General features: G+C 40.0%; 1 protein-coding gene across 1 annotated transcript in view; it reads right to left on the reverse strand.

The window, feature by feature from the left end:
- The window catches only part of LOC131467234 (endonuclease V-like), a 56,135-nt gene that overhangs the window by 16,202 nt on the left and 17,736 nt on the right, over positions 1 to 22,197 (reverse strand). The window contains exon 8 of the mRNA XM_058641021.1: positions 15,920 to 15,989. Within this exon, the coding sequence (XP_058497004.1) occupies positions 15,921 to 15,989 (69 nt within the window). The 3' untranslated portion in view covers position 15,920. The remainder of the gene's footprint in view (positions 1 to 15,919; positions 15,990 to 22,197) is intronic.

Raw genomic sequence — 22,197 nt, forward strand, 5'->3', positions numbered from 1 at the left:
ACGACACTGGAGCTGCTGATGAGACGTCAGCGCTGACATGAGAGGATGATGCTTCAGATCAGCGGGTGATTATTTCAGGGGAGCTCGAACCTGTGAGCTGCATTCATCATTTCCTCTGGGTTTTTATGACGAGTGTTTGTGAGCGTAAGCATGTGAGTGTTAGTAATACTATCTATCTATCTATCTATCTATCTATCTATCTATCTATCTGAGACATATCTATCTATCTGAGACATATCTATCTATCTCAAGACATATCTATCTATCTCAAGACATATCTATCTATCTATCTATCTGAGACATCTCTATCTATCTCAAGACATATCTATCTATCTAAAGACATATCTATCTATCTATCTATCATATATCTATCTATCTGAGACATCTCTATCTATCTCAAGACATATCTATCTATCTATCTGAGACATATCTATCTATCTGAGACATATCTATCTATCTCAAGACATATCTATCTATCTATCTGAGACATATCTATCTATCTCAAGACATATCTATCTATCTATCTGAGACATATCTATCTATCTCAAGACATATCTATCTATCTATCTATCTATCTGAGACATATCTATCTATCTCAAGACATATCTATCTATCTCAAGACATATCTATCTATCTATCTATCTATCTGAGACATCTCTATCTATCTCAAGACATATCTATCTATCTCAAGACATATCTATCTATCTATCTATCATATATCTATCTATCTGAGACATCTCTATCTATCTCAAGACATATCTATCTATCTATCTATCTGAGACATCTCTATCTATCTCAAGACATATCTATCTATCTCAAGACATATCTATCTATCTATCTATCATATATCTATCTATCTGAGACATCTCTATCTATCTCAAGACATATCTATCTATCTATCTATCTATCTGAGACATATCTATCTATCTGAGACATATCTATCTATCTATCTGAGACATCTCTATCTATCTATCTATCTATCTATCTATCCATCCATGTACTGTACAGGTCTTTCGTGAGTGAGTGATTTAGACTTAGGTGACTTAGTGTTCACAGAGAGGTGTTGAGTTAACGCTCTAAGTGACATCATCAATATTCACCACCATCAGCAAACAATTGTACGAACAAACAAACAAACATAAAAACAAAAAATCATCTTTACAGGTTTTTATTCCCTCAGATCTCTGGACAGCAGAGATGAGACCGAGTGCCTGAGAGATTAAAGCAGAAGCTGATTACTTTTCTTACAGGGAAGAAAAAATCCCCGGGTAAACAGGAGCTTTGAAGACGCCTGAAGCCATCGTAATGAAAGATGTCTGAATATTTAGAAATTTGTTCACTGGAATAGAAGAGCAGCTTGAGGAAAAGAGAAGGAGGGAGGGAGGGTGAAAGATTTTTTTTTTTCACAAGCAACTAAAATGCCAAACAGAGCAGAGGTGCAGCAACAATAAAACCTCCAGACTTGTTAACAATGCTCCCGAGAGTCTGCAGTGTTTACTCAATACAATAGCAAATGAATTTGGATGAAGCTCACATCAGTCTGACAATTTCACCTTTAAGCCTTTTCAAAGTGTGAGAAACTAAAACGCTTCTCACAGTGGGCAGTAAATCAAGTTGTTTTTTTTTATGATTCTAGACTCAATCAATGATCCTGTAAGATGATTGGTTTGATGAGGATTGTTTGCACAAAGAGGAGACGGACGGGTCGATGCAGACTGGACAGTCTTTCATGTTGCCATCCGTCCATCTACAACAGCAAGATCAGGTTGTTTGGGTAGCAGCTCTAGCAGAGAACCCCAGAGTTCATCGTCCAGGGAGACCCCAGCCACCCTTCTGAGAAGACCCATTTTGGCCACTTGTACCCACGATCTTGTTCTGCCGGTCTTGACCCATCCCTCATGACGACAGTTGAGGGTAGGAACGAAGACGGAGCTGTAGATCGGGAGCTTTGCCTCAGCCTCATTTTCGTCACAATGGTGCAGCCGAAAATTGCTCCCACTGCTCTGTTTCTCCAGCCAATCTCACGCACCATTGCTCCCTCACTCGTGAAAAAGACCCTGAGATACTTAAACTCTTTAACTTTGGGTAGAGATTATATTTACCAACATTGGTAAATGGGCAACCCATAGCCCAATGAACTTGGCTTGTGACCCAAAGGGTTGCCTGTTTTAGTCCCTGCCAGGTCAAGAACTGGGCTACCCCTGAGCAAGGTACCCAATCCCCATTTCTTATTGTTAATTAAACCCTCTAAATTGACCCCTGCCACAGGGGAGCCACATCTAATATACTCCTTTTGCCGGGTTGCATCAGGAAGGGCATCCAGTATAAAAATCTCTGCCAAATCAAATATGCTTCGGCTTACTCTACTGTGTCCAAGCTTTGTTAGGCCGGCGCCAAAAATTGGTTCAACCGCGGACAGAGGGAATCGTAAAAGTCGACACGTATTTTATGCTACACTACAAAAATTAGGGTTGGACTCTCATTAATTTCTAAAGCCTCCAGTTGGTTGGAACGTCTTCTGAGAGCGTTAATCTCTGCACTCCTGACGGTGTGCAGCGCGGCTGCTGACTAAAGCATCTCAATGCCAGCGCTGATGGAGTTACTAAGCAGCAGTGGACTTAGAATAACAGCCACTCAATGAAAACAGAAGCCCTCGACCCAAGTCTGCTGAGCCCTCTCTGAAAGAAAAATCTAATAACCGATGTTCACAGCTTCTCCAGTGCCTCGTTCAAGGCAAACGCATCCTTATTACAATGGACTGGCCTCAATTGATTTGTCTTGAGAGGCCTAAAGGGAAAACAATGACCCAGCTGATTTACTGGTTTATAGCAGGGGCGTGGGGGAAGTGGTCAAGTGGACGGCGACAGACATGGACGGCCTGTGTATGTGCAGCAGCTTTCGCACTTTCGCACAAAATTTAATGGGTATATACCTGGGTGAACTTGCTGCAAAATGGAGAATCACTATTCCTGTTGCCAGTGGCTGTTTTATCCAGTGGTGTTTTTGTTTTTCAGTCCTGTGTGATGTAAGGATGACCTGCTGAGGCGACCCCTACAGTTAGAAGAAGAAGACGACGACTCCTGTGTGACCTATGTGGGAATTCTGACCTCACGAACCCACTAGAAAAGTGGGAAAACGAAAACAAAAACAACACAATTCTGTTTCTTTAACTCAAGTCCCTCTGTCAATAGATTTCTCCATTGATTTTACTGATGAAATAAAATATACAAACTGCTGTCCCAAACTGGAAAAAAGTAAGATTAGCTGATTCAGGGCTAGCTAAATGCTAACAGCCAGAAGATAATGCAGGAATTAACATCGCTGCCCAAAATGAAGAAGAACTGAACGTGTTCACCTGGGTCTTGCGTTCCCACCGATGCTGATCGGAGCCAAACCCAATAAAAACCCACAAGCAGAATCCACAATCATTCAACCAATTAAAGTGGAATCCAATTAAACGCAGTCTGATTGGTCAAGCACCCAGTTGTCAGGGCCAGTAGTCCTCATGGAGACCAAAACCTGGACCTAATATGGCAGAACTTTTGACAAGGTGTTTAGTAACATTTTCCTGTGGCAGGAGAGCTGTATTTTCATTTGGCTTTTTTTTTTTTGCAGTGTAGCAGAATGTTTTCTTCAAAGTACACTTTATTATGCCTTTCATAAAGACGTAATGCTCTGTACATGCAAAATGCCTGAAAATTAAATCATCTGTATGTGTAACTGGCTTCTATTTTGATAATTGATTATTTAAATCATTAAAAAGACAATTTATTTGCTTGTTGCACTCCATATTTGTGTTTTTTTGGCAACGAGACATGACTGATTTGACTGAAACTCTTTCATGTCAAACAGGGATGTGTACCAAGAACAGAAGTATTACATTCATACCACTCCCTCATTGCCAAACTATCAATACACATCTGCACAATGAAACTGACAGATATTTATGTTTATTCTATGACTGATTTGTCTGCAGTACATTAAGCATAAGCAGGTACCGGAACTTTAAAGTGTATTTGAAAAATCTGTCTCTGTCATCTCGTCTTTTTTCTCTGTCTTCCATCTCGCCTCAGTCAGGCGTAAAGAATTGTCCAGCTGAGGTTTTATGGCTCATGTTCACATTTTTCTTTTTTCCGTTAAAACGAGCCGCGAGAAGCGTGGTGACAAATACCGCTGCCTTCATGGTAACTATCGTCAAGCACTTCCCCCTGACTTCATCTACCAGGAGAGAATAAAAGACTTGCGGGAAAAGGTCAGAGCGTGGTGATCGGCGCATAGAAACAGACGGGTGGACACACTATTGATTAACTTGTCATAAAGTGTCTTTCCACAGCTTTGAGTCACCTCGTGACCTTTACTCCTGCGTGTGGACAGCAGCTCCTCCACACGTTGGTTAGCTGCGTCGGTCTGTGACACCGATCGACACCAGTGACAAAATCACTATGATTTCACTGATGATTTCCATTTATTTATTTATCCAGTTTATACTGTAAATGGCAAAGCCCATACTGCTAACTTAGTGTCTATAATGTACATTCTATTTGACCTTTTTATAGTCTTATTGTTAATATTTTTCTATATTTTACTTTCACGTATGTGGAAATGCAGGTTTATTGTCATTATTATCTTTACTGTCTTTGCTGCTGTGATAATGTCATTTTCCCCACTGCAGGTTTAATAAAGGACTATCTTATCTTATTTGTCTTGTGTGTTTTTTGGAAATTAGCCTTTTTGGCTAACTCTGCATTTACATGTTACAATCAAATAAACCAGTAAATGTATTTAAATGAAATAAAATGAAAACTTTTGCAGGGACCCATGGCGGCGTGGTGGCTAGCACAGTTACCAAACAGCAAACTTCAATTCTATTCAATTCAATGCAATTCAATGTTATCTGTATAGCGCCAAATGACAACTTACTTTATCTCAATCATATTAATATTATACAGAGAAGAGAAACTCAACAGTTCACACATTAAACACTAGGCATCAGTGGAGAGAGAAAAAAACTCTCTGTTAACAGAAGAAGAAACTCTCTGACAGAACCAGACGCAAAGATGTGTGTCAATGTGCCGAGACAGGTTGGGGTGAAAGGAAAAATGGGAGAGAGAGGAAAGGAAGGGGAGTGAAAAGACATGAGAGGGACACGAGAAAGAGACAGAAACGAGAGACCAGGAGCAGTTAAATAACAATTGTATCAAGACCAACAGTGCTTTACAAATGTATTAGACCACAAACAAGAATTTAGAAATCTCTTACTGTTTTTTTTTTGTTTTTTTTTTGAAATTTGAAAATTCATGGATGACAATAATAATTATATGTTAGCATTTAAAAAAATATAATTTCAGTTAAAGAACTTCTACATACTGGTGTAATAACCATTACAGAAACTAATAAATGGGTGGTGGTCTAATAAATGTTATAAGTTATTAAAATGTTAAAAGCACTGCATATTTTAATTGATTGATTGATTGATTGATTGATTGATTTGTTAGTCCATGACTAAAAACAGCTTCAGATTCTTCCCTAACTTTACTAAAACGAAGACAGTGTTTGGTTTGGATGCAGCTACAGCTGATAAATTGGAAACGTGTCTAAAGTTTGTTTATAGAAAATAAATCTCAACTTTTTTTTTTACCTGCCCATCACAAACTTAAATAAAGCAGTGTTGTTTTGTGCCTCCTCCTCCTCAGACCTCATCCACTTACCCACCTGCTCATTTGCCCTCTCTCTCTCTCTCCGTCTTCCCATCTCTCATTCCTGGGGCTCAGCGATTGTTCTTGTTATCGCTGAGGAGTGCACGGGGGGTTTTGTGTCGCTGCGTTTGATGACGAGGTGGCAGCGGTGAAAAATGAGGCAGGTGGTGGCCAATTCATCAACACTCGAGCGGCGCATTGGCGGCGCTCTGGCAGAGGGAGGCGAGGCGGCGCTTAACGCAACACTGGAGGCTTTTCAGCGCGGGGCCGGGGTTTGATGAAATGGATGCGGCTTCTCGTCCGCCGCATCAGACAGACAGACGGCGGACAGGATGGATAAAGAGATTTAGAAGAAAGGGAGGGGACAGTCTTCTCTGCATCTGCAGGATTTTCAAATCAAGCATCAGCTTTTCTCTTCCTCCACATCATCCTCATCACCACTTTCCTCCTCTCAGCTCAGGCACTCTTAAGGCCTTTAAGGGTTTGCTCAACAAATGGTGCTCTTCCTTTCTCTCTTTCTTTCTCTCTTTATGCAATTTGTATCTCCGTTGTCATGGAAACAGATGACAAAAATCCATTAGAAGGAGAATGAAGAGGGGGAGAGAAACTCTTTCATGTCAAACACGGATGCATACCAAGAACAGAAGTATTACATTCATACCAGTCCCTCGTTGCCAAACTATAACTAAACATCTGCAAAATGAAACTGACGGATATTTATGTTTATCTTTCTAATGACTGGAAGTAAAAAATTGCACTTTGTGCTTCCAAACCGCTGATTAAGATTAAGAAAGCTGCAGATCAGTTAAAAAGACTTAAAAGTCTGGCATTAATCTGCAATATTGAGCAAAGCAAATGTCTAAAATGTCAACATTTAAAAGAGGAGTCTGGTGTATTTAGCGACAGCGCTGCTGAAAGCCGGCGATGGATCGGGAGTCTGTGCTCCGCTCATGCAGGAAGCACTGAAACCGTTCTGTGAACAAATCTTTTTCATCGACTGATTCTAAAGATTCAGTTTTACCCCAAAAAAACAGTGACTATGATGACTCCGCCCACATTGAGGAGGAGCTATAAAGTCATGGAAAATTAACTTTTCCTATTGCGGTATAGGATTCAAACTTAACCAATGCTACCAATCATGTTTGCATCTGAACTAAGATCTCCTCTTATCTTAACCTCACCATAAATCCAAGACTCAAAAAAATACCATTTTTTGCTTATTTTAACCATAAAAAGGCCAGAAAATGTGCTTTTGCCCATTTTTCTAGAACTTTCAATATCTGGCAATTGTTTACAATTTTGTAATTTATATTTCCGACAACTTTTACTTTTAATCCACTACATACACTCCACTTTTTTACACTACACTAAAAAAGACAGAGGGTGGTTGAGAGAGAGTTTGTCCCCGTTCATGATAGAATGTTAATTTTAATGTTGTTTGAAGTTGTTCGCCTGCACCTATATTTATGCTTTTATTGTCAAGAAGCCACAATAAATATCATATTCAAAATTGTAATTGCTCACTTTATTTAAATACTTTTACTTCTAATACTTAAGTACAGCAAATGTCAGGTACTTTAAGACTTTTACTCAATGTTGTAAAAGGTGACTTTAACTTCTACCAAAGTCATTTTCTGGTAAGATACTTGCTCGCTTTCAAGTACTTTATACAAGACAGACACACACACACATTAGCAGACCCTTGGCTCTTGTGTGCTTTGTGACCTTTTTTCAATTTATCTTCTGCCTCATTATCTTTTCCCCAATGTCCCAATTCAATATAAAGACAGCCACACAAACACACACACACACACACGGCCTCACAAATGAGGAAACAATAGGGGAGGAAATGGTGAAACAAGGCCCAATAAGAGTAAACAAGAGAACAATAGAAGAAATACCTCCGGGGATCCTTAAGCAGAAAAAAGGAATGGCTCTGTTGTACCTTCAGCTTGCAGCACTGGCGAAGAGAAAGTATTGATTTACAACAATCATATTTCCATGAACCAAGGTTCAGCGGAAAAGAGAAGCTGAATGAATGATTGAATGTAGAAATGACAAGAGCATTAACTCAGATAAGCACTTGTACAACAACGGTAACCTTGAAGCAGACGAGCTACAAACCACTTTATCAGCAGTGTCCTGTGTACCTAATAAAGAGGCGAGACGAGTGTATTTCATAACTCATTTGCCATATTCACCGTTTGTGTTGGAGAGAGAGAGAGAGAGACACAGAGGACGAGGGGACGGACAGACGGACAGACAGACAGACAGACAGACAGAGAAAAGAAATATCATTAAATCTTTGTGCCCTGGAGTCACAGTAACATGTTTTATTTCTTGTCCCTTAGAAGCAGAGTTAGCATCAGAGGTGTTTGCTGCACAGTCTGGGTCAGTGTGGCTCGAGGACCTGAAACACACAGCCAGAGGCTACAGTCCTTCAGGAGGAACACACACACACACACACACACACACACACACACACACACACAGGTTTGCACAGCTATCCTTCTCAGGACACTAAAGTGTTAACCAGAACCATAAACGTAAACATAACCAGGTAATACCAAAGCTTAACCTAACCACAAGTAAGATCTGAGCTCAACACTGCCTCAGTTCCTCAGAAATGAGCTTCTGCCTCATTAGGACCAGGTTTTGGTCTCCCTGAGGACTACTGATCCTGACAGGGTCAGCGTTTATGTCCTGAAGAGGTAACAAAAGTCTGGTTTCCATGACCTCTGAGGATATTATATTGACTGAAGGTATTCTCGGAGTCTGACTCTAACCTTAACCTCGTCTTCCTTATGGGGACAAAAGTCAAGTCCCCGTACATAATGTGACTGTGCGAACAGATTTCGGTTCCCACAACACCAGTGATACCTGAATACACACACACACAGGTTTGCAGAGCTATTCTTCTTAGTACACTGCATTTGCTCATTTATTTGACCAAATCTAACTAAAATGATAAAATCTTAGCTCTAAAAAAAAAAAATGTACATTACATTTACATTTCTGTGTAGACATGGATATTAGACCTGATTCAAAGACAACATTATGTCCTGCCTGATTATGAATTAAATCAAATATAGAAACAAAGCCGGTCTACACAGTAGAATAGAACAGAATACGTCTTTATCGTCAAGAACAAGACCTTAAAACCACTTAAAATTAGTAACAAGCTTCAAATTTGCTCATCAACATTTGGTAATTTTTGCTGAAATCTAAAATGTGCTTTGACATTTAAAAACATTTCCTCGTGACAGCAGCCAGGTTGTGCAGAAATCGAAGTGGACACGTCAACTTTATTCCTGACTGAACAAATCCCGACAAAGACACACACGCACTCCTTCACACATGACGGCCCGATGTGTCAGTAAATCAACCTTAAGAGTTTCATCAGGGTCGGTCCAACGTGAGGGCGAGGTGATGATATTTAAAAAAATTTTTTTTAAAAAGTCAGTCTGAATGTGACACTCGTGATATTCAGAGGAATAGGTGTTTGTGAGAAAGAAAAGAACTGGTTGAATGAACCGACGCTGCAGCTCTCACCTACGGTGAATTGTAGTCGTCATCCTTCCGCCGCTATAACATTTAATCGGAGTTCACCGGTCTGACCTTGAGTCGACAGCCTCCACATTCTCCGGGACATTTTTAAAAAATGGTTTTGAGAAGGGCAGTAAAGTTGGTGTAACGGCACAACGTTAATTGAGACAATCTCCATATATTGAAACTGATGGTTTTATGACAGTTTAGAACTGTGGTGACAGAAAAAAACTCAACTCTACTGCTGATGATGATGATGATGTCACTGCTGTAAACTGATAGAGAAGCAACTTGTTTTTTGACGTTTTTTGACATTATTTTCAAATATCAAAATCAAAATCTCTGCACTGGTTTGTGAAACACAAGCAATAGCAATGTTCTTAAGGTGATAAAACCAATTTTAGTAATATTTCTGGTTTGTGGATCAACAATTACTTAGACATTCTTAATTTATGTTAACTACAACTAAGTTTTGACCTCGTTGAGATGAAGGAAATTTACGACCCAATGTCTAAAAAACAGTTAAAAGGATCAGCCATGGGCTTGTCAATGTAAAGCTGTGTGTCATCAGCTTAGCTGTGGATATAGATGTCGTGTCTCCTGATAACATCACCAAAGAAGCAGCAACTAAGTGTAAAAATGATGGGACCTAAACTGGATCCCTGTGGCACACCACAGCACAAATCTTAGCTCAGAGAAAATGACTGACTTGTATACACAAGTTCTTTCAGTATTCTGATGTCAGTATCCTCTTATCTACTTACTAGATAAGTAAATTTGTACATAAGGTACGTGAATAAATAAATAAAAAGTACTATAAGCAGTGAAGGATAAGAAATAATCCAACAATTACAGTTAATTCTGATTCCGATAAGGTTACGAAACAAAAGTTTCCACGGGAAGTTTTTGCAAAGTTACCAGGAACTTTCTGCTCCTTTGCAAGCCGAGTCTCACCTAACAGGAACATCACAATAAAGTCGCACAGGGACTGAAATCCACAAACACCTACAACTACTTCACTCACATCCCTGACACGTTTCATCCTCATGTGTTCACTCCCTTCTCTTTCCCTCGCTCTCTGTCTTGCAGCCATTGATTGCGCGGCGAGCCACCGCACTCATTCCCTTCCTGCCTCTGCCTCCCTGTTGCTTGCTCCCTCTGTTCCGGTCTCTTCATGTCCTCTCCTGCTGCTCCTTCTTTCATCCATCGTCTCTGTCTTTGTCTTTGCCAGAGACAGAAACTCTGGGACACAGAGAGACAGCTGCTGTCTGTCTGTCTGTCTGCAGGTGAACATCTGCATGAGTTCGGGCCACAGGCGGTGGAGCGCTGGGATTTCATTAAAAACTATTCCTGGAAAAACATCAGTGTACACTCACTGACCACTTTTTTAGGTACACAAGACACAAAAAAGGTGGCAGGACAAGCAACTGGTGTCAGTGTGGTGTACTATAGTGTACCAACTGCACAATTCTACCATGAAAAAGGTAGTTTTTTCCCAGAGAACTGCTGCTCACTGGATATTTACTCTTTTTTGGAATTTCTCTATAAACTACAGAGAAGGTTATGTGAAAATATGTGAAAATCCCAGTAGGTCAGCAGTTTTAGGTCAGCAATCAACTTTTCTCCATTTAAACTTCTGCAGGACGTCTTTACAAGAAAGATGTACCTAATAAATTGACCAGGGAGTATATGTATTGATATAATAGTGGTCATTACCTGGTTGCATGTGAGGAGTTAATGAATGAGGACACAGTATAAGCTGCTATTTTTGAGGTCATGTCAGGAATGTAAGTGAAGCGAAACTTATTTTCCTCAGACCTCATCAGAGATCAAACTGTAGCCAAGGCCACAATAAACACAAACATTACAACAACGTGGTAAAATATTGAATTTTATGTAACATTGAAAGTCCTGTCCAAGGATTTTTGCTGTATTTGTGTTTTATGTTTCGCTAACAACAAACAAGCGAGAGAAAAATTCCTGCTGTCGTCCAAGGTCAAGATATCAGGAATGTCAAGTGGTCAATGTGCATTTAGAGCAGAACTATGGAGGATTTTTATCTTAATTTAACAAATTCAGAGTCATTGTGATGGTTAAATGTCTTGTTATGGGGAGATTGGGAGCTGACTCTACTGCCCCCTACTGTCTGTTAGCGGAAAACCAGCCTTGCAAGACCAGGGCCGTCGACCCAGAATCCACAGAATCACGAGGTCTTGCGAGAAATACAAATTGCTGGTCCAAACTATAAGATCAAGGCAGCAGTAGTGTTATTTTAGACGTTCACCATGGCAGAGCTGATGAAAATGAAGCAGAGAAAACCATTGTCGGAGGACGCGAAGAAGAGGGAAAGATCGGACTGACTTTTTTCAATGGGGAGAAATTGAAAAACGGATGCTGACCGGCATGGACATAAACCCGCGGCTGAAGATAAAGTGGTAGATAATGGGTGTTAACGGCAGTGTCGTAAAAACGTGTACTCAGTAGAAAAATGAAGGCGAAAAACCGACCAGAAATGCAGTACATATATAATCTACATGTACTCATAGAATCAGAAATCAGGTTTTCTTGTTTATGTTAAACAGATTGATAAATACATAGATTAAATAGGAGATTAAATACACACAATATATATATACTGCATATAGTCTAACAATAAAATACATAGAAAAAAAGAATAAAATTAAGAAAATACTTAATTTTATTCTTACATTTATTCGAGCTTGGGAGCCGGCATTATGAGTACCAAGTAGCCGGGGTCATTTCTGAAGTTTTCAATTTAACCAGTGGTTCTCAATTATTTTCTGTCATGCCCCCCCTAGAGGAAAGAAATGTTTTTATTTATTAATAAAATAATAATATTTAATTAATTAATTAATTAATTAATTAATTAATTAATTAATTAATTAATTAATTAATTAATTAAATAAATAAATAAATAAATACAACTCACCGCGCCCCCCCTTTATTTGAGAAGTACTGAATTAACCCAATCAATGGGGAGCAATGGGGATTGGGTGCTCCTGGCTCAGAGGTACAGCGGCCCTCGACCTGTCAGGCAAGTAACTGGCAACTCTCTGGTTTCCACTTTGCCAAGGGCTACAGTACCTCACTGTGAAATATTAAATTCTCAATGTAACAAAAATGACACTATAATTCTCAGCAGGTGTGCAAACTTGGCTTTCAAAATGTGCAAGTCAAAATCAAACACCTGTTGCCCCCAAGTCTAATGACATCGTCTTTGACCTATGACCTCACTGTGGAGTAGGTTTTTCACAACTCACACAGATTAGCTGAAGTCTCTGGTCACATGTCCAGTAAACCTTGAAACACGATGGGATGACAGGTGTGGAGTTTATTATCCAGCACTTCTTTCTGCTCATGTACAGAACTTTACATTAAGTGAGTCTGCAGCCTGTTGGGTGAGTGAGTGAGTGAGTGAATGAGTGAGTGAGTAAGTAAGCAAGAGGGTAGAGCGAGGTTAAGGCCTGAAGGACCCTTCTGCAGCTCTGCCGACTCAGCACTGAGCCTCTCCTTCCTGTCTCAGCCTCTTTGTGCAGAGGCTGATCAAAGACAGCGGCGTGCACTCAGAGGATTTCACCACGTCAGTGAGCTTCTGAGCAGATCAACGCGGACACACTATTATGTCTCCCAGCGGGGCACGCGGGGGGGATGTGAGAGTGCACACACCCTCAGGCCTGAGTGTGAGGAACTGTGGAGCGATCGTGCCATTAAAGAGCGCCAGCTCACACGTGGATCTGCACGAGGGTCCTGCGTGTGAAGAGGAGGATGAACGGTGAGTGGGGATTTTTCCGAGGCATCGGAGTGAGCTAATGGTCTGCAGCTTTGATCAGTAATGAGGAAGGTGGGGCCAAACTCCTTCAGATGAGAATCACAGGTTCAAAGGCTTCTCTTTTTTTATTTTAAATAACTCCCTCCTCATCGTTGCTCCTCTTTTTATTTTTTTTTTCTCCTGTGCGTCTTTACTTAACCCGAGGAATCCTTGTCTTACTTCTGTTCAATGCACACCCACTCCAAACATGTCAAAGGCTTTTAAACTCTTCAACTTTCCACCTCCACTGCAGCAGAATGGAGTTGTGTAACATCAGTGAAACAAGAAGACAGTTCACGCTGCCTTCATAAAGAAAAGGGGCTCTTACATGACGTCTGACCTCTTTGTTGATCATGGTGATAGATTAAAGTTCTCATGGCAACGTGATGCAACATAGACCAGTCATTTGGGGGCTTACCAAATACTCTATGTGTCGAAGTTAGTTAGTTAGTCTCTTATGTAAGATTTCTACCTGCAGTACACCTCTGAACAACAGTCCCAGTTTCTCCATTATAATTCATGATTTAGCTTAAAGGCAACATAGAATGCTTGTATCTCACATATATGTTAGTTATGGAGGTCTACTTACATATATTAACTTGTTTTCATGAATAAAAACCTCCTAATCGCTGCAAACGAGCCGGTCAAAATATCTCCTCACTGACGCTCTCGACAGCCGTGCTGTTTCAGACCAAAACCACACCCCCAGAATGTGGACTGTGTTGTGATTGGCCAGCCAACGAGAGCTTTCCCACTGTCCTGTGATTGGCCAGGTACCTGGAAGTGACGTAATAGATAGGCCAGCTGTCAGATACACAGCTCCCCCTCTGGCACGGTTGATGCTCTGCATCTCAGCAGCTACAACGAGAGTAGTTCTTCTTCTTCTGCGGTTGAATGTACGCAACCGGATGTGCCCGGACTAGTGCCCGCACCGGGAGGCGCTACGGTGGTGAGAGGAGTGGTGAGGATTTCTGATGACGACATCAAATTAAGGAAGTGCCGATCCGCTTCGCAGAGCCCAGGAAAACAATACAACACTATTTTCTCAGCAGTGGCTGAACTGTTTGTTCTGAAACTTTAGGGTTTCATAAACGAGGTAATGACGCAGAAACACACACAAACGCAGCGTTAATTGGAGCTTCTGGTCTATGTGGGCTTTAAGAAAAGTCTTTAGTTAGCCAAACTATCACAAGCAAGGTGAGCTAGCATGTGGTTGTGAACTAACTCCGTCTTTGTTAATAAAACTAACTGCCAAATCATCACCTTGGTGTTATAGAAGCATGAGGATAAAAGTAAACAGACCCCTATTTCAGTTAAGTTAAGGAAAAGAACCGCAGCTAAAGTTAACTAAACTATCATTTGTAAACTGGACCCACACAATAGTCCAGTTAAAGAACAGACTGCAGCTAAAGTTAGCCAAATTTACGTATCACCGATTAGGCAAGCTAGCATGAGGATGGATGGGAACTGACCCCTGCTCTGTTAATAAAACACAAAACCCCAGTTAAATTACCCGTAAAGTTAGCTAAATCATCACTTTTGAGTTACAGAAGCATAAGATAAAAGTGAACTGACCTCTGCTTTATTAAAGTTAAGGAAAGATTGCACCAAAGTTAGCTAAACTATCACTTGCATGTCAAACTAGCATTTAAGTGAACTGGACCTACACAATAACCCACAGACTGAAGCTTAAGTTAGCCAAATGTATCACCTGTAAGGTGAGCTAGCATGAGGGTGGAAGTCAAACAACCCCTGATTTATAAATGAAACACAAAAGCCCATTTAACAAACAGACTGCTGCTAATATTAGCCAAACAATCACATTTGAGTAAAGCTAACATCATAGAACCGTCTCCTGCCTTTAAACAACCAAGTTAGCTAAAGTTAGCCAAACAATAACTGCAATGTTAGCTAACATGGAAGTGAACCGACTTCTGTTCTTTTAATCAGTTAAAAAACAGTCTGTGACGTAAGTTAGCATGAGAAAATTATGACATACATGTATAACATTATCAATAACATGCAGAAAATAAGGTGGCTTTTGTTTACTTATTAAAAATAATATTACTGTTATGGCAGTAAAAAATAGTTTTAGTGTTTTAGGAGGGTTTATTGGCAGAAATTGAATATACTACCCATAGATATGTTTATATGAGCTTTAAAATAAAATGTTGTTGAGTTGCTATAACTTAGAACAAGGCTTTTAAAAGTACTTTAGGGAAGTACTTTGCTTTACAGACGCTGCCATCGTCCTTCCTACAGCAGCCAAAATGCATGTGTTTCGCAAAGCTAAGCTAAGCTAACAATGCGAACGAGTAAGAACAGCTCCGCCCACATAAAGATGATGCATAAATCAAAGACGAAGAAGACGGAAAATGAAAAGAACAGATCGGATAGAGTTGTTGCAATCTGCAGTCTCATCATTAGATGTCACTAATACTCGACTTTTGATGTTGGACCTTGAAAATGTGGGTATGAAAAGTTTTGGGGAAAATTCAACCTTGCCAAAAGCCATTTTGACTCAAGTATCTGTATTAAAGTATTAGTATTTGTACTTAATTTAAACAGCATGTATGATAACAATATTTAGGTTTAATTGTTTGGGGGGTTTCTTTCTTCTTTTTTTTACCAACAAACCTTCAAGATTTAGGGAAATTCCTCAGTAAATCACTTGCTGCAGCTTTTCATCTTATTTTAAGACTGTGTAAATCAATCTTCTCACCATGTGCCAGGGAACCGCACTGAAGTTATTTGTGTAATTTCAGGTGTGAATGTGAATACTGCAGTGTGACAGCACGACCGCGTACAATGCGTGTATGTGTGTGTGTGTGTGTGTGTCGTCACTTACCTCATTCTTTGGTTTCTGTATCCGCAGCTGGGAAGTGAGTGCGCAGGTATTCTCTCGAGCGACAGTCCGCCTGTGGAAAAAGAGAGAGGGAGGAGGAGAAAGTGAGAGACAGGGGGACGACAAAAAAAAAAGAAGAGGGAGCTAAAGTTATTTTACATTTTGACAAAGGTGTTTGCTTGGCTGTGATCAGAGAGGAGCATGAACAACGGTGAAGGTTGAGATGAACATTAAGTGCCTTGACGCTTGAGGTGTTTCTCACAAACTGCATAAATCACCTACCAGGTGTTTATACATGCAGTGTAGCTAAGGTCACAGACCACACATTACTGCGTATTTCTGAAAATATCTTTTATAGAGACACAAACTGGGGTGTTTTTAGTTTGTCACTGTGCGCTGGTGTTTCCTCTGTTTCCACGCCACGTCGGACGTAGCCAAACTTGTGCTAGTGTTAGCGTTATTGCTAACTGGACTTTTAACACGTACGCTTAGGGTTCGGCAATTCATCCAAACTTGTGTTTCAATTATGACTACGGTCCCCAAACTATTGCAGAAACAAAATAAAACAAAATGTAAACCTGGGGCTTTTATTCTGAAAATAATGCTTTTAATGCTGTGTTTATGGTGAGGAAAAGAAGTGAACGGGGGCAGTCGAGTTTCCGAGTATGAAAATTCCGAGTTCCGACTACAAATGGAAAGCAGCATAAAGCTAAAAGCTAGCACGGTGTGTACAAACCCTTTTTTTCTTTTTAAAATAAAGCTTTATTTGAACAAGTCTACGTAACAATGTAAACAACGACTTAAACAGAGTCAGAAACTATCGGGAAAGAAGAGCTAATGTAGAGCAAAACAGACCAAATAATCTCCAAACAGGAGAAGATGAAAGTAACAGCAGTGAAGTATAAAAATTTAGATTTTTCTCACTCTGGGAGCCTAAAATAGCATTTAAGTCACCAAAAGCATTGTTTTTTGTGTGGATAAAAAGCCGCCAAAAAAATTTGGGGGATTCTCCTGAACTTGTTTGTAAAGCTCTAATGTTGTTTTTTTAAACTTAAAAAACAAACGAAAACATCAGCTTTTCTGCAGCTGAAAATGTTCAGTAACATCCATTATGCCGCCCCTATTTTCCCCTCTTAGTGTCTCGGTATAAAAGTGTCTGTTGGGATCTGAGTTATTGTGGCAAACTGTGGATAATAATATTATCTGCAGTAGAGAACAAGGAAACCTGCTGTAGTCTCCTGTGGGTGTGTGTGTGTGTGTGTGTGTGTGGCTCCTGATCTACTGTGAGTGTGCTGTGTTTTGGATAATAATGACCAGGATTGGACAAGGCAGTGACGGCCAAAATACTAATGTAGAGGCTTCACAGACCACTGGGTTTCGTCACAGTCGGTTTAAACTTTGAATTTTTTCATCAAATCACTGGCAAACAGTCAAAAAAAACATGTCCAATAAATCTGTTGCTTCTCTGAGCTCCTGCAAACAAACCTCGTTGACTTCTAAATAAATCAGTTTGCGCGAACCGATAAACATTTAAGAACCCCCCCCCGTCCCCCCCAACCCCAATAAATGATGACACCTGACAGAGAGGAACACAGGAGGGAGAGTGAAGAGGACGAGGAGGCAGCTGTTGTTGCTGCAGAGCAAAGAAAACACTCCACCGAATTTTCATCTGCTCACAGATTGTCTTCTGCCCCCCCCCCCTTCTATTTCATGTCACAGTCCCTGGCACCGTGGGATTGCACAGGTGGACAGATGTGCATTGCGTGACACACAGGATTGTGCAGCTATACTCCTGAGGACACTGCGTTGATTTCCATTTATTTGGACAGCAAACACATAGTCCGACTACAATCGAGCTAGTCTAGGTCGGACTAAGGCAATAATTTGGCTTTCTGAATGACATTGGTGTTAATGCCTAACCTCAACCATACACCATCATTAGGACCAGGTTTTGGTCTCCGTTTATGCCAGAAAAATGTCCCAAATACAAGATGAATGGAAGTCAATGCCGAGTCCTTAGAAGGACAGCTGCACTAACCCGTGTGTGTGAGGACTTGTATTTGGCAAAATACACACAGTTTTATACAGCATTCTCAGTGAGGACACTCATAGAAATAAGGCTAAACCTGATTCTAAAGGTAACACTAAAACCAGGTCCACAGACACATACACAGATTTGCTTTTTAAGGACTCTGCTTTGACTTCCATACATTTAAAAAAAAAAAAACACAGCAAACACACAAACACACACACACACACTGATGTGTCCAGTCTTTGGTCCAGTGGCCTGAGGCAGGATTTTATACTTCTGTCCCCTAAAGCTCCTAAAAGCCTGCAGCCATGTCAGACTGTTCCACTCACTCTTTTTCACTCTTTTCAAAAAATGTCTTTTTGTTTCTCACTTTCTAGCAGAAATCGACCTTTCCTCACTCCTCTTATTTAAAAAAAGATTATATGTATATATTTATATATATGTATTTTTTTTTTTTCAGCCAAACTCAACGTTGATCTGGATCGCAGCGCTAATGGCTGCAGTTTTACATATTTTATATATATATATATATATATATATACATATATATATATATATATATATATATAAAAAAATATATATATATATATATATATATATATATATATATATATAAAATATGTAAAACTGCAGCCATTAGCGCTGCGATCCAGATCAACGTTGAGTTTGGTCAAACACACAAACACAACTGTCCCTGCGTCTGTTTTATATTTATCAACATTTAACATAAATGCTTATTAATGATTTTCACGTGACAGCAGTGGGCGGAGACTTAAAGTGAACTTGTGTCTGCTCTGAGCAGCAGCAGCAGCAGAGAAGTATCCCATCATGAGGGGAGACGACGCAACAAATAACACACAATAAAAACTTTATATATACAGTATATATATTAAATATTTACTGACTACTTGTATTAGAGAGAGAGAGAGAGACTCTCACTGAAGAGCTATACAGTTCCAGCACGAATCGACTCGACTTGGTATCGTTTTCCACTCGCCATCCAACTGCTGTGACGTGGTTTTTTATACGCGACACAAACACACAAACTCACGAACTCACAAACTAGTGACTTGTAAAGCAGTTGTTTTGGGTGTAACGATTAAAAAAGATTTGTTCACAGGATCGTTCAGTACTTCCTGCATGAAGTGCTGTGTCTAGTTTTTGGCAAATCTAGTCAGAGTCTGTGAATTACGGAGAGTCAAAGCAGAGGGATGTACCGGTGTTTTTCGGGCTGGGCCCTATGTTTATAAATTCGTACTTACAAGAGGTTTCATAATATTGGTCCAGTAGATCGCAGTCGTGACACTCTCAGATCTCGCGTAATCTTTGTGAGACCTGAGAGTTGTTGCGGGATGAAGAAGCTGGAAACACGAGTGAGCGATTGGAGGATTTGGAGCAGCAACAGCAAAGAAATGCCACTGTTTGACCTGGGGACAGAAGACAGTAGCCCCTGACCTGATGTCATTTTCACGTATCCTTAAAATCTCTGCTAAGTTCAGGTGAAGCGAGATCGTTAATGGCTCTAAGCAGAGAGTCAAATCTCAAAATCAATTCTAAAATGAACCGGCAGACCATTGGAGTCCTTTTAAAAACGGGGTAATTTGTTTGTGCCTTGGGGGTGTTTGTTCAAAAGCGAGCGGCTGCATTCTGATGCACGGCAGCTGAAATCAAAAACATGACACGGTGTGAATCAGGCGTCAGTCGGGTCTGATAGTTTTGTTTTCCGGACGCCGCAAACTAATTATGTGACACGGTTTGTGTTCACGAGGCAGAATAATAACCAGAAAAGCTCTGTGTCTCAGGACTGTCCTCCAGTGTCACAGTGGAGGAGCAGAGTGCAGCCTCTGCAGCAGCAGCAGCAGCAGCAGCAGCAGCAGCAGCAGCAGAATGTCACACACACATATATTAACATTTAGACAGCCTCGGGGCCCCAAACGGGAGCTCCACTTTAAATCAGCGGCACATCGGGAAAAGTTCCACAGGCCGGTGATGCTGCAGCGGCACCAGCTGGACTCGACCTTCACGGATGTTTTACTTCACCAGTTGTACAACATGGCTGGTTTATGACAGTGTGTGTGTGTGTGTGTGTACACTCCTCCTTTATAAACACACTGTTGTGCTGCCGTCACTGTCGACTTTGGTTTCCAGTCGGGCTGAAACACTTACTCCATTCATCGATTACTAAACTATTTTGAGTGTTGAGTTTCTCTGATTTTTCAGCTTCTTAAATGTGAATATTCTCCATATTAACAAAGAAATCATAAAACTTAAATCATCTTAGTTTGACATTTGTGAAACATCAGAATTTCCAGGCTTGACAAACACTGATCAATGTTTTGTGGACAAATTATTACACTTAAAATAAATGGAATAAAAATAATTGAAAATAATTATTAGTCGCAGCCCTAGATTTCAGTATTATATATATAAAAAATATATATTTGAATCTTAGATTATTGTATTGTTGTCATTTAATTTTCTGTGGTATCTATTTAAATATGAATTTATTTATTAATAATTAGGTTTTTTTGGCACCAAAACACCAAAGCTAATTCCTTATATGGTAAAAATAAAAATAAAAATAAAAATAAAATACAAGGCAATAAAACCTAGGACTTTTTCAGTCATAAACATATTATATATATTATATTATCATACAGTTTAAAATGATCATTGTTTTAGTTTACAGGTTCTATTCTTAATACAATCATTACTAATAAAAATGCTTAGTAAAAAACTTAAAATGTATTTACTTAGACCAACTCATAGAAATTATAGCTATCTTTTCATGTGAAGCACTTTGAGAAAATTGCAGGCATCATAAAGTGGTACAGGTACATACGGTATATACAATATTGTATACTTTTAAACATGTTTTTACTTCATTTAGATCCTCAGTTGTTTGGATATTATGTGGATTCTTTGGTAAATGTGATGTGTGGGGGTGAGATCTGTGATTTGATTGTTTTTTTCTCTTTCTAAAACGTAAAAAAACAACATTTATGTATATTTTTCTCTGCATATTTTGGAGCTGAGTGGAGAGTGTAGAGTTAACATTGGTCGAACATTTACTGCACATTAGCCGTGATGACTAAAATGACATTAAAGTTGCTCCATGTGCGCTGGCACACTGGTCGACAGTGACAGCTTTATTTGAGGAGAATCAGTGTTTGTGTTCTTTTGTCCCCACGCGGCCACAAAAACTACAAAAAACAACAACAGTTTTGAAATCAGTGTTTGTTGAAGCCTTTAGATGAAGTGGATCTCGGGGGAGGGGTTTGTTCACTCTGGTGTTTACAGACTAAAAGCTGTCTTGTAACTAACTCTGTTTTACAGGTTACTTCACGACCGATTCTCCGCGTTAACAAGAAAAATGAGGACAAATAACGACGAAAACAAGTGTAATAATGACTCACGACGTCACGCCACAGAGGAACTTCAGGGAAAAGTGAAGCATCAGTCACAGGAGCCGAGTTATAACGGCGACACTGGGAGATTCTTCACTGTTGTGTGTGTGTGTGTGTTCTGGTATCTGTTAGCTCTTTAGGACCTTCTTTTCTGGCATGTTTTTACCTTGTGGTTAGATTGAGGTTATGATTGGACATTAACTGTAGTCTGAGCACAGTGGCCACACCCCGTCCCTCCCCCCGTCAGTGCAGCCGTCGATGATACTGAACATTATTTACATAATTCATTATACAGCAGTGTATATTTGTTAAACAGGACAATAACATACTTTATTTAAGGTACATTTCATGTAAAAGAGATGTATATGTATGTATATATAAGTGTCTGCGTGACACGTGGCACCACGTGACTTTGTCTTAGAATGGTTTTGCTGTTATTACTTATTACTTAGTTCAGGTCGTCCGAATGAATGTAGTGTCGTTAAAACAATAGCTGCACAAACCTGTGTGTGTGTGTGTGTGTGTGTTACTGCAGAGGTGACAACAAGCAGAAAATATACAAGCTCTGCAGACTTGAATTATTCAGAGAATGGAAATGGAGCAGCGGCGGGGGTGAGGTTTGGGGTGGAGATAGATGGATGGATGGATGAGCGGTGGTGGCAGCAGCAGCAGCGACGAGGCCAAGGATGTTGGAAGTTAAATAACGAGGCTTTATGTTTAACCCAAGCAACAGTGACTGTCAGTGTTTGAAAAAGGTACTGCGGTCTTACTTCTCAAGACTGTTGATCGCCAAAGTTTACGAAACAAGGAGCTGCAACGATAGTCCCAGAATTATCACATGA

This window comes from Solea solea, chromosome 10 (assembly GCF_958295425.1).
Source record: "Solea solea chromosome 10, fSolSol10.1, whole genome shotgun sequence".
Classification (NCBI taxonomy): domain Eukaryota; kingdom Metazoa; phylum Chordata; class Actinopteri; order Pleuronectiformes; family Soleidae; genus Solea; species Solea solea.